General features: G+C 44.2%; 1 protein-coding gene across 1 annotated transcript; it reads right to left on the bottom strand.

Moving 5' to 3' along the window:
• Positions 1-139: 139 nt before the first annotated feature.
• On the bottom strand, positions 140-13,290 carry cfap52 (cilia and flagella associated protein 52). The gene is made up of 14 exons (XM_071922567.2): positions 13,230-13,290; positions 12,512-12,711; positions 12,100-12,236; positions 11,338-11,466; positions 10,942-11,041; positions 10,543-10,659; positions 9,725-9,825; positions 9,401-9,571; positions 8,643-8,791; positions 8,237-8,382; positions 6,674-6,825; positions 5,256-5,358; positions 905-1,016; positions 140-398 (listed from the first exon to the last, which is right to left on the bottom strand). Exons 1-14 carry the CDS (start codon positions 13,288-13,290, stop codon positions 214-216), a joined length of 1,863 nt encoding a protein of 620 aa, XP_071778668.1. The 3' UTR covers positions 140-213.
• Between the last annotated feature and the right edge of the window lie 56 nt (positions 13,291-13,346).

The following is a 13,346-nucleotide window of genomic DNA, read 5'->3' as shown; positions in this document are numbered from 1 at the left end:
AACAATCTGTGACAGCCATCGCCTTTTAATCAAAATCACATTTATTTCCTTTGGTCAGGGTGTGAAAATTCGCTCCTCAGTGTTAGTGTGGGATTGTTAAATGCTCACAGGAACTTTTGGACAGTTGGTCTGGTGGACGTTGGGTGTGAGGATGGTGTTGTGGGTTTAAAAGTCACTGTCGCCGCCGTCCTCCATGGCTCCACACGTGGCACGTTAGGAGGTGGAGGGAGGGTGGGGGTACCTCCACTGGAGAATGGCTCCATCTGCGCTGGTACTGACCAAGGTGCGGTTGTTGGTGCAGATCCTGACGCTGGTGATGTTGCCGCCGTGGCCCACGCCCACGTGGGTCACCTCGCCGTCCAGGTAGTTCCACACCTTCACCAGCTTGTCGTTTCCACCTGGCACAGAAGGGGCAAAAGATACCGGTGAGCTGAGGACAATCTGGGGAGAGCATTCATTCATCACCCTTGTCGGCAGAAGAGATGAAAACAAAAGCGCTGAAGAGATGAAACTCGCACGCCAGTGTTTGAGGGTGGAAAAAGCTAAGAATGAACTATACTGAGGGTAAAAAAAAAAGCCTCATGAAAAGGAATACAAGAATGCCCAGATCAAGAAAAATATACTAATTTAATGAAGTGCCGGTGCAATGATAATATTTACAGAAAGGACAGACGTGTTTTGATCTCACATGATTATCATCGGCGACGAACCGACGGCAAGTGTGAAATGACGACTGTGTATCTAATGAGCGCTCATGTACCCAAGAGATTTGGCAGATTAGTCATTTCATCCTCTCCTCTCCTAAATTGATGCAGACGCGGTGTATCGCGCTGAGGATCGCACACCCGAGCGTATAGGTGTACAACTGTACCAGAAGCAGCGGATGATGTGTGGCTGGCCGTACCCGTGACAAAGTGATTGCCGTCCTGTGAGATGTGCATGCCGTTGATGGCCCCGGACAGCGAGCCCTCCAGCTCCCTGATGGCCGAGCCGTCGTACACCTCCCAGTAGCCGATCTGAGGGGGAGGGGGAGGGGGAGGGGAGAGGGGGAGGGGGGGGGGGGATAACCACATCGCATCAGAGAGAGAGAGAAGCCGTCAAATGCAGTTGCGGGCGTCATACATTATACATACTTGTGTGTCAGTTGGTGTTGTTTGAGGAAGACTCGCAGAGGGGGGGATACAAGCGCACGTTGATGAAAAATAAAATATGTGCATACAGTGACATTAGGCAGTCTCTTTGCTTATACTGTTTGAGGCGTGGTACCTAATCTAAATAAGAATAAAGGAGCACAGCGAAGAGAAAAGAAATCATGTATGCATCGGAAATGACACACAGTGCTTTTGTTCTGTTCGCTGCAGTTTGTAGCGCAGTATTATTGCCAATGAGGGTTGACACATTCGCGTGGACACAGCGGTTCTCTGCTATAGGCCTACTTTACAGACGATGCATGTAACAGTGCTTCTACGTTGTTATGCACCGCTCTTTTTCCTAATCACATACTGTATCGTTTACTATGTTGATAATATGCAGCCACTTGCCTGTGTCCTCAAACCAACGCATTTCCTGCCTTGTTTATCCTCATTATTCTGTATGGAAATGAGCAGGCCTGTGTTTAGAGTCTTTCAACTTGTCACACACCGCTGTTAAAACCATGTTTGCTGGTCTAAATGAGATTTAATCATCCCTAGGGTTTTGCAGCTGTCAAAGTGTGAAGGCTCTCAAAAAGGCAATTGCCAGTTGAAGTTATTTATAGCGCGAGCGGCAGCGACATCACAATGCCACGCGCCCAGAGAGGCCCTTTCTTGTTATTTATACGGCGGAGCTGATTACGGCTTCAGAGCGGTAAGGTAAATGAAGGGCCAGATGGATCCAGTCATTAAAATACGGCTTGTGAATATGGCTTCACTGGTGGAAGATTCAGTGGCACACCTTAGCAGCTCCCAGTCTGTGTCCTGAAGTCCTGAAGCCACTTCAAAGTTAGCGAAACACCGGCTAAGCAGATTGCGCTTCAAAGTCAATCAATACTTGAAAGCAATTACACACCAAAGTTAAAATCGAATGACAGAAAAATCTATATATAGCCTGACTGTAATGCTCCACAAGGCTGTCTGCTTGTATACAAATGACAGAAGTTCATACAGGTATTATATTTGACTAACCTATATGAAATGAAGAATGGAATTACATAAGTGTGTTCTTTGTGAAAGGAAAATAAGAGTTCATATTACATGGAGGAGTTGCTCAGAATAAGCCCAACATCCATGAGAATAGCCTCTGAGACTGGATTTCATTTCTCAGCACAAGACCGTGGCTATAATGCATTATGGGAGGGGAAATGTAATCTCACACAGACATATCAAATACAGTTTGTTATAATGGAATGGAAGAGAAACAAAAGCCGCAGCAAAAAAAAAAAAAAAAAAAGCAACTTATTTATAGTTGGAGAATTGCAGAAGGACTCAAAGCAATAAGCTGACCCTACAAGCCACAGGAGCGTTTCTGTGGGGGCTGCTCGGATGCATTTCCCTGCCTCCGAATGGCTCATTCAGATGGAATGGAATGGCTCGCTGATGTTATTGATGTTCCCGCAAAATGATTTCATAAAACATCATTTAGAAAAGCAGAGCAGCCACCAGAGGAGAGAGTGATTCATTCTGATCACCGAATGGAAAGGGATCGTCTTTAAATCATCTTTACTTAACTCAGTGTCACATAAGAGCATAAGGCCTGAAGTCTTACTACTGTACAGCATATGCCAATTCATTCATCTACACTATATAAGATATTTGTTTCTGATATGATTACCAACACAAAATGACCTTTGTAAGCCATCAAATAAAGCAGCAGGCACTTCTAAATAACATCTATCTTTATCACCTGATTACTTTTTATTAGTCTATGTGAAATTGATATATATATGTCCCAGTGTGACAAAAGTAAACATTCCAACTCCTCTTCTTCTCCCCCTCCTCCTCCTCCTCCGTCTCTTCTTCCTCTCCTTCTCCCCCTCCTCCTCCTCCGTCTCTTCTTCCCTGCCACAGTCACGACCTCTCCCTCCCTCCTTGTCTCATTTCAGCAGCTTATTAGAGGCTCCCACCTGTGTGAGTTGCCTTGGCCCATCTGTGTTCCCTCCACTTCAGCCTGGGAAACTGGCCCGCAGCCACGGCCTGGGCCACCAGGAAATTAATTACATGCAGCAAGCAAGGGTAGCAGGTCTGCCGTGTCAGGTCTTGCTCACCTTTCATCCAGGGAACAGGGCGTTCGCAACCGGAGGAGAGTCAGCTACGGCCGTCCTTTCACAAGGCTTACGTCATTATGGCCATCGGTAAAAGCTACCAATTCTCTATTAATTCAATACAGGCGTCACACAATCTATGACCGTACCTTTTGTCACCAAGATACAGTATGTCCTTGATTATGTTCATACTGCATCCTACCTTTATGTCTGCGCTTGTGTGAGCTTCCATTTTTCCCGTCCTTACCACTCGCCCAGCATTTTACCACACTAATCCCTTTATGTACCTCTCCGGAGCAAATAATCCCTTTTTCTAATTGAGTCTCTCAAGGACATTATCAACACAAAGACAAAATGACCATGTTATGCTAACAGTTTCAATGGGCTCCTGCTTTTATTGTAACAACAGAGAGAGGAGTTCATACTGTGGTCATCACTGAATGTGTTGCAAAGTCCCTCTTCTCATGTAAGGGTGCTACTTTACAATTCAGCCATATAAACCGTCAAGGCTACATTCAACTCGGGGCAAATTAAACACCGCAACAATAAGCGGAATAGGACTGGAAACAATACACTGCTCTCAACGATCACGCGTGTCCATCGAAAAAGCAAAACAAACCTACAAAAACAAGCCAACACAGGAGAGAGGCTGACCTCAGAACCACCGCACCACTGTTGTGTCTCCATCCTCTCCAGTGTTGGGGTTCAATCCCTCCACTCAACGCACCATCAAAGAACTGCTTCATCCTTCACACAGGTATAGCATTCTGTCTCATCTCTCTTTAAAACTCCCACCCCCTCTTTTGTCTATTTTTTGTCTTTTGGCCACTCTGTCTCTTCACTCTCTGTCGGATGACTTCGTGTGAATTTACTCAGCAGGGCGAGGGATGGGATGAAGGGACGGGCTGAGGAGGAGAGCGAGGGGGCGCGTTGATATTTGTTCTCCCAGACAGAGTGCCTGTGTCCCGGGATGAGCAGATGGTGGATCTGGCACGCTGGCGCTCGGGTGGCATCGGCGCATCCGCAGGAAGGCAGCGAACGCCACAGCGCTCTCTCTTCTCACACTCTCCCCCCCGCCCCCCCCCCTTCCCCTTCTCCGACTCTCGCTCTCTCTCTTTCTCGCTCCGCTCGCTCGGCACATCCGCGGCGCTGCAGTGTTAATCAGTACAACTTGTCCTCACCTCTCGGCGCGCAGTCGGGCCAACAGTGTGGGTCCAGCGCGCGGCCCGGGTTCACGGGGTGCGGATGAGGTGCGCGTTCAAGAGGAGTGTTACATTCTGCCACTGTGAACCTCTGACCCGCATGTAAACGAGCGCTTCAGAGTTAATCACGAACAATCGGCAATTACGAACAAAACCACAGATGTAAAGTGCGGAGTGCATTTGCCGGGGCGACTGCCAGCTAACACAATGGCTTAATTACGTCGAGCTGAGAAACACATTGCGAGCTTTTCAAAATAATCTATGGACATGCATGCGTCTGTGAGTGTGCAAGGCTCCACTGCACCGGCCCATGCTGATCTTAAACAGAGCTAAAACAGGCTCCTCTCTCATGCTCACTGACTGGAGATTATAATAACAAAGCAACATAATGAGACATCTAGATCATGACTATTGAGTGCCGGTCTCTTTGCACCCTGAAGGGATCTTGAATCATGACAATCATTCCATTTTCCGTTCTGTGAGACGTGACTTGTGAGTACTGAATTCCAGACAGTCTTTCCACAACAAACTTTTCTATGAAATATTTAGAGTGACTCTTACATAGTGAAACCAAGCAAAACAAACCTTATGGTAAAGATACATCGAGACAATGGTGTATTGTTTTCATCCTGGGTGGGGAATTGCAAATGGGACCAAATGGATGTAGGTGCTGCAGTGGGCTATAAATAAAAAACGTGAAAAAAGTAAAGTTGGCAAAACTGTCCATCGGATTCACCTCAGAATGCAGCCGCTGTATCACAGCCATTGTCAGACACTGAGTAATGAGTGAGGGTGTGAGCGGCTCTGAAACGCACCTTTCTGTCAGTGCCACTGGTAATGATCTGGTATTCCTCTGGGTGGTAGCACACGCTCTGGAACAGCGTGTTGGCGAGCACCATCTGATTCCTCACGAATCGCCTACAGCGCCGGACGCCGAGCGGGAGGGAGGGGAGGGAGAGGGAGAGACAGAAAGAGAGGAGGGAGGAGGGTGAGTTTCACCTGTATGGCAACGGTCTAAGAAAAACCCCCATGCGGTCTCACGTGACAGCACAGTGCCGTTTACAGTGAGGACGGTACATTTTTCATTTCCCAGGCAACCAAAGTAGAACCTCAGAAGCTGGATGATCTGGTGAGTTCAATTTTGTAGTGAATTGGAAAGAACATGTAAGGTCTGGCTTGCACCATTAACCAGAGCAAAAAAGAAGTCCTGAATTTTGGACTGCTTCAGGCTTGTACTCCTGAGGGATCCAATTTCCCAGTGTGATATACTCATATAAAGGAGTCTGCAGGTGGCACCAAAAACCCACACACTGACATGGGAAACCTGCAGTACATTGAGTGACACATATACAGTCACTTCCACAAGTATCTGCACATACACACTATTTTCTCTGCGCACACAAGTATTCACTGTCGCTGTGTGCTTGACTGGACAAGGTGCCAATCCAGAATTCATTTGGGCTTTTGTCTGTCTGCCGCTCTTTTCAACATCAGCTTGTTAGCTATCATACAAAGGAAATCCAAGGCACTCTTGATGAATAGAGCCAGGAAGCCTTTAATCCATAGCCTTGTTCATTGAAGAGGATACATATAGTACAAAAAAAAATATGACCACCCGAGTTTTTAAACTTTTTATCCTCCTCACTGAACAAGCCCATGGATTAAAGGCTTTTTTTTTATACTATATTCATGAAGAATTTCTTTTCACTTCTAATGCACAAACGACACACCAAAAGAGCACCTTCAGCATTTTGGTCTCGTTACAACTTGGACCCAAAGGCAGCACTTTCTAGTTTCCACTGTCATTTGCTGTCTGCTGGCTCCATACGTCATCAGAAGTAATTTTTCTACTGGATAATGTGAGTAAATTGATGTTTAAATCACACTAACATGCGTTTTCCATCTGTTTATTCAACTCATCTGCTCCCAGCAAAGTTGACCCAGATGAGTTTCAGTAAAATCAACTTTATGAGTCACCCACTTTATGTTTGTGGGGTAAATTCAGCATTAATTAACTACAATATTCAGTTAGTGGAGATGGTTTCAGCTTTCCAGTGGTGTATGGCATTTCAGTCTGCCACTTAAAATGCACGTGTGATGCCCAAAAGAGCACATTATGCAGTAAAAAAAATAAATATGTGTGCTGATGTGTGTGTGTGTGTGTGTGGCTATGAGTCTGTGTTCAGGTATTTACACAAGTGTGTGTACTTGGATATGCAGCTGTGCTACTCACACCAAGTCCCAGATGATGCAGGCACCGTCGGAGCTGGCGGTGACACACTCTTTGTCGTCGCTCTTGATCTTGATGCAGGTGACGGTGGCCTTGTGCTCCTTCATGGTCTCCAGCAGCCGGTGGCCACCTGGCTGCAGCTCCCACACACGCACCTACAGTACAGAGCAATATGTGAACCCAGACACGTTTAACTTCACAGGAGAGCCGTTTCACATCAGATGAAGTTTGACCAAAATGCACATTTTTGTTTCAATAATTAGTAATTAGTAATAACCTATATACCATTTTAAAGCTCTGGACACAAAGATCAGTAATGAAAATCATACTGTATGCTGCTGCTGAAACACACAGTTAAACAATGTTGAATGTATATTTGTAGGGTGATATGTAGTCTGCTGTCTGTAGTACATCTTGAACTGTCCCTTTGCACTGTATGTGTGATCCTGTTGTCTTTGTACCAAGTGTGTCAGTATGTACTGTGAAGCTGAGATGTCAGTGTGTTGCTGCACCAGTGTTGCTGTGCCCGGTTGCATGAAGCATCTTAACTGAAGATTTTGCTTAAAAATTCACCGAAGATGGGGCGTCCTGGTGACTCAGCGGGCTAAGGCACGTACCATGTGGGATTCGAAACTTAAGGAACCACAAATAGCTACTTTAACAAAGTCTAGATATGGCTGAGACAGGATCATGTTTCCTTCTCACACACTCATCAAGCAGGATAAGCTTTTCTTCCTCTGTCCAATTTGGCCTTCTTTTCCTTTGACTTTTGGAAAATATTGCAGTTGTAGCTTGCCAACTGTAAGGTTAGTAACTTGGTTTGCTAGCTAACAATGTTAGTTTTAGTTCCAAAAAAATCTTTTTGTAAATCTGTGCTACTTTGGCAACTGTGGAATATTCATATTCCACATGAATATTCATTCGTATTTAAGATGGACTGTGGCATATGGCAAGAAATCAGCCTGAGATGTTTGTTGCAACTGTTTTATCACAGTTTCCTAAGTGAAATCCTTGTCAGAATTTTTTTTTTGTGCAACCAACCACTGCTCATTACTGTACGCTGCATTTAAAGTTATATACCGGTATAACCGTAGGTGAAAGAAGAGTTGAGGGGCTTTCACACCAGGTAATACATCTTCATCAGCCTGCTACAGTCCATTATTTGCAATCTGGGTGTATTTAGGAGAGCTTTCTAAGAGGTGTCTGCCAGCAGACAATTGCTGACATCTTGGAGCAATTAGAGTGCACTGTAATTCCTAAATGTATTACTGTGGGAGTGGAGGATTTCACTGTGTTGCTATGCATTGTCATTTCAAAACATTGTGCATGTAATGTGTTTTACAATTCTATAATGTAATGTAGTGTGAAAGCACAACAGGACAAGTTCTCTGGATGTGGGTTAACTCTTACAACTGCAACTAAGATGGCTTTGAAAACATTTAACTGAGATGAAGATTTGTGTCAACTCCGAAGCTTTAATGAACTTGGCTAGCCCATACTTAACCAAACCCTATTAAAAACATGACGGCCGAAGGTTCAGTGTTCATCACAATAACACTTACTGACCTGTCCCTCTCCCCCTCCACTGATGATCTTCTTGCAGTCCCTGGTGCCGGCGATGGCTGTCACACCCATGCTGTGCGCGTTGTGGATGACCAACATGGGCCGGCCGCTCTCCGGGGCAAAGACACGGATCTTACCATCGTTCCACGCTGGGAAACGCAGAGCGAAATGTATTGCTCATTGTGCGTCATCAAGAATATTCATTTGATTCACTACATGAGTCAACATGACAGTTAATTAATGCTAATGGAAGCAAGCAACTGGCCTGTTCTATTACATGTATAACAATGTTCCAGGTTGCTGAAGAACAAATACAACTATCGCTGTACTACAGCTCATAATAAGTAACTGAGTAAGTAATAAGCTTCTATGACTTTTCTGCAGACATCTCCTAATGCCTAACGCCCACCGCTGATGATGCTGCGTCCGTCGACCATGAAGTCCAGGGCGTTGCAGGTCATGTTGGGTACGCTGATGCGCAGCAGCTCCTTGGGCCTGTCTTTGTACCACACCCTGATGTCATCCTGGGAACAGGTCGCAAACAACTCAGACGTCCCGCTGGCAGAGAAACAGAGAAGAGATGTGGAATTATAGTTAAGTGAAAGAGAGCACAGGCATATGGCTTGTTCACCCACCTGGTCATGAGTTGATTTTATGTTAACCTTTCTTTCACCCAAATATCAATATTAATATCCATGACATGATTAAATATGCTTTATTCAATACATAATGCACATAATATACAAATCAAGTGAAGAGAGAATAAGTTAACTCAGTTCTATAAACACAATCAATAGTGTTTTACTCAGTCTATAACGGACTGACATGGATGAAGCACGCATATATCGCCCTCTAGTGAGGAAAACAGGGTACTGAATTCATGCATCATTGAGGGAGTCATCAATATGACTAGTTTCAAATAGTGAGCCATAAATAGCCTTATCCTGTCAAGCTCCACTGCAATGGGAGTCTTTCACAGTGTGATAGGGGTTCATTTATTTTTAAATGCAATCAACTCAGGAGCTGCTAATTTAAAAAAAAAAAAAGAAATGCTATTTGCCATTATGTTCTGTCTGGTAGGTTTCAGATCCCAACCATAATATAATAAGTAAGAGTAAGTGTCATCGGTAAATGATCTCCAGCCTGGAGTGTCTGCCTGCCACTCACAAAGGGATGGCCACGTCCGTCACAGCGCTGTTGTGGCTGGTGGAGACGAGTTCAGCCTCGAGGTCCTCGTAGCTGAAGCGGTAGATCTGGGCGGCCTCCGTCCCGACGAAGAACTGCTGTCCCTCTCCTCTCATAGCGATAGAGGTCACCGCTTTTTCCAACTGAACTTCTCTAACATGGGTAAACAGGAAGAAAGGAGGAAATAACAATGACGGACAACGCAGTCTTGTCGTAATGTATGAATACAGAGAAAAAATGGCCTGGGCCTTGTATTGCCAGTTTTTTAGCTATGGGGATGAACGACAGTATAATTGCTGGACTGACTTAAGAGGTTTAAAGTTGGCTCCGGAGCAGAGAGTGAAGAGGCCGGCTCCAGAGCCCACCAGGAGGTCCCCAGACTTCAGGATCCTTAGGGCGTTCACACCCTGCACAAACAGAGGCATGACCACAGGCTAGAAAGATACGGTCCCCCCCCCTCAAAAAAGGCTGTTGCTGCATTGTGAACATAGGAGTGCATACCTTTCTAGATTCAGCAAAAGCAGAAAACATCACTTTCATACTCCTGGCTCTAATATCTAGGTCACTGGAAACATTAGGCACTAGCTGACCCATCTATCTACAAAGAGTTATGCTGAGAGAAGAGTTTAATAAGCTGGTGTTGCCAGCCAAAGTAGAATTGCCATCCGGTAAGCAGTTTTGGCTAAAATTGCTGTGCGGCAAAAATTAGTTCCAGGAAGTAAAGACTAGATCATTGGAACGTTATAATAGTTCCAAAACCCCTTTATAGATACAACACTTTGGATACTAGTAAAGCAACTAATAAGCGAATGTATTTCATGTAGAAAGAAGACTCAGGATGTCAGGAATGGAACGAAGGTACGTCCTACATTTTTTCAGTGGATGCTCTTCGTCATATTTATCATCTCATAGATCACAAGAAATGACAGTCGCAGATCCTATAAGATGTATAACATGACGTGATATGAGAGACTGTATATGTTTCCCAAAGAGCAGTACAGCAGGGATACGGTTGAATCAGCAAGAGGGCCCACTGAGACTGAACTATCAGAGACCTTTAGCATGAGCAGCGGCTGAAATGACCTTCTCAGAAGCCAGTTGGGAGCGTAATGACTCTGACCTACCTGGCTGTATTTCTTCTTAACTGGCCCGCAGCCGTTCAGAAGCCCCGTCTTCAGGTTGACTTTCATGATGTCTCCGCTGGTCGTGCCGCAGAAAATGAACTGATCGTCCTCTGGGATCTGCGTAATAATACACTGTGTTACCATACCTAGTGTACATTAAGTTAATATGGACAGCTGTTTATTAGCTGTTTGTATGTTTTCAGCTACGCCTTGCATATCACCCCAAATGCATAAATCTATACTACATCCTTTACTGTACTTCATCCTACTGCTACAACACTATTTGAAGCCAAGTTGCAGTGGCCATTTTGTATCCCTAAAGAGGGACCACAAATAGCAACCAGTGTAACCAACTGGAGAAACAAAACGTGTGAATGAAAGGCACCTATAGCCTCTCACCTCGATGCATTTGACAACCCTCTTCAGTTTGCCAGCCTGACACTCAGTCGGTCTGATCTTCCTGTTGTGGAGGTCCAGCTCCCAGACTCGCAATGTGCCGCTGCCCAAAAACACACCAATCATATTAAAAACCACAGAGAACAACAGCAATATCCACAGAGAGAACAACAGGAATATAACAGTAAGGAGAAAATTAATTACAAGCCACAAAGAGAGATTTTACTGTAGACAACATCCAAATTGTTTATGCTCTATTATTAGTATTGCTGTCTTGCAATTTTGTATCAGGCTGAATGAAGATTCCATTCATTCATACAAAATGAATGGAACCACTGTTCACATAAGCACTAGGTTTACACCAGGCGTACTGCATGCCAGCAGATGTCATTCGCTCACTTTCCAGCAGAGACGAAGATGTTGTCGTTTGTGTTGGAGTACTGTATGGTGAGGCAGTGACCGGCACTGTGAGCAGAGGCTGGGCTGCCACAGATCGCCTGCTTGGTCTCAATGTTCCATACCACTAAGCTGAAAACACACAGAAACACACAACACTTCACATTATCGACAAGTGCAGAATCGGTACAGTCCCACAGCACATTTGTGGCGATAAGGTATACTTCTTTCTGAGTACAAGAAGTGGCTGGTGGTGGATGTGTGAAAATGCACAGCTAAAGTGTGAAAATACATAGTTAAAATTAAATTTTCACTACAACAGAAAATGTACTTCCTTTTTTTAAGTAGAAACTGTTAGTTGTGAAGTTAGTGAAGAACAGACGTGATTTGTAGAAAATGTTCTCAAATGACCACAGCACAGTGGCAATAGCACCGTGCTGTTGCAAAACACTGTTCTGTATCACATGACAAAAAATATGCAAAATGCTGTATAAGCCTTACTGTGGAAAAAGATTTGGTCATTCAAAAAGATGATTATGTATGGTAATGTTGTTGCTTACTCTGATAAACACCTTGCTATTGAAATCTTGTTTTTATGATGAATTATGTAACATTTTGATTTAGAGTGAGCGCATTGTATACCATGATTTATTTGAGACTAGTCGCCTGCATCCCAGTTGATAAAGTGTGCCTACTCCTCACTGCTGATTATCAGGGAGGGAGCACAACTTGCGCCGGGTTGCACCAGCCAGACTGGATGTTTACCTGTCGTCATCCTGACCCCCAAGGGACACCAGGTACTTGTCGTTGGGAGAGAAGGACAGTGCCTCCACCTTGGCCTTGTGGAGCTGCAGCCGGGCATAGATCGCTCGCTTTGCATGGTCCCAGATTATTATATCAGCCTAGACAAAAAAACAGATTAAATCACAGTGTGACAAATGATAAGTGTGACAAGGATTGCCAAAGACTAACAATTACATTTTTGCCATCCCTTGAATGGATTCAAACCTACATATTTTTTCTTGCCAAAACTAATGGCTGCTTTCCTAATTATCATGCCACTTAAAAAAACAAACAGTGAAATAAATAATTGATGATGGGGATTTGAAGCTGAGGAGTTTATCTGGGCCATATCAACAACTTCACACAAGGGAGAATGCATCACAATTAAGCTTGCCTTGAAACCCATAAAGGTGACCTGTCCAGAGGCGATGTAGCATCCACTTTTGGACACTGACACACAGGAAACATTGTTTGTGTGTCCGTGCAGGAACTCCTGCTTGCCATCTTTGATTGCCTTCAGTATGACTGTGCATCCCAGAGGATAGATCAGGTGCTCTCTGTCTGGATGCACTCTCAGGCCGGAAAACAAATGCCCTGATGAAACAAAGAGTAGCATAACATAACATGTAGTGTGACATTTTGTTTTGAGCAAGGAAAGGTCATACAAAGAGAAATGCATTGTTCTCAATAGTGTCAAAAAAGAATGGCCTAGCTATAGAACATAGCGAGGCAATGTAGTAGGTAATTAACATATTAGTCAGAAGGTGTAACCTAACCATGCCAACCCACAGTGCACTGTTAGCTGGCTGGCTACGTTAGCTAACTGGAAATCCTGCTACATCTAGCTTAAAGACTGCAAAACTTTAACGGTTAAGTTAGTTACCTCCCTCTATCTTATTTAGGTTAGCCACTTTCAAATACAGAACATATAAGAGGTACATATGGTCACTTAAGCTACACATTTTCTCACATTATATAGATATAGAATAAAAAGTAAAGTGTTTAATGTGCATAAATGAACGTTAATTGAATGTATCTTAAAGTAGCATAGGTTCCTTATTCGTCATTTTCTACAAAGTAGCGCAGTAACAAAACGTTAACTTTGAACTCACCGTTGAACCCAATGACAGCCTCCAACTCCAGCTGAGGAATGTCCTGAGCATCACCGGCCATGGCTGAAAAACTAAATCTATATTCACTTTGTTCTGCAAGGTGTTATTTGTGTAAAA

This window comes from Centroberyx gerrardi, chromosome 3 (genome assembly GCF_048128805.1).
Source record: "Centroberyx gerrardi isolate f3 chromosome 3, fCenGer3.hap1.cur.20231027, whole genome shotgun sequence".
Classification (NCBI taxonomy): domain Eukaryota; kingdom Metazoa; phylum Chordata; class Actinopteri; order Beryciformes; family Berycidae; genus Centroberyx; species Centroberyx gerrardi.
The sequence above is the reverse complement of the archived record's forward strand: the minus strand, read 5'-3'. Positions and strand labels throughout refer to the sequence as shown.

Coding starts and splice junctions, on each gene's coding strand:
- cfap52 (XM_071922567.2), bottom strand. CDS start 13,290: ATGGCCGGTGATGCTCAGGACATTCCTCAGCTGGAGTTGGAGGCTGTC. Junction 12,712..13,229: donor GGCTGTCATTGGGTTCAACG/GTGAGTTCAAAG, acceptor TTGTTTCATCAG/GGCATTTGTTTTCCGGCCTG. Junction 11,467..12,099: donor GGGGGTCAGGATGACGACAG/GTAAACATCCAG, acceptor GTGTGTTTTCAG/CTTAGTGGTATGGAACATTG.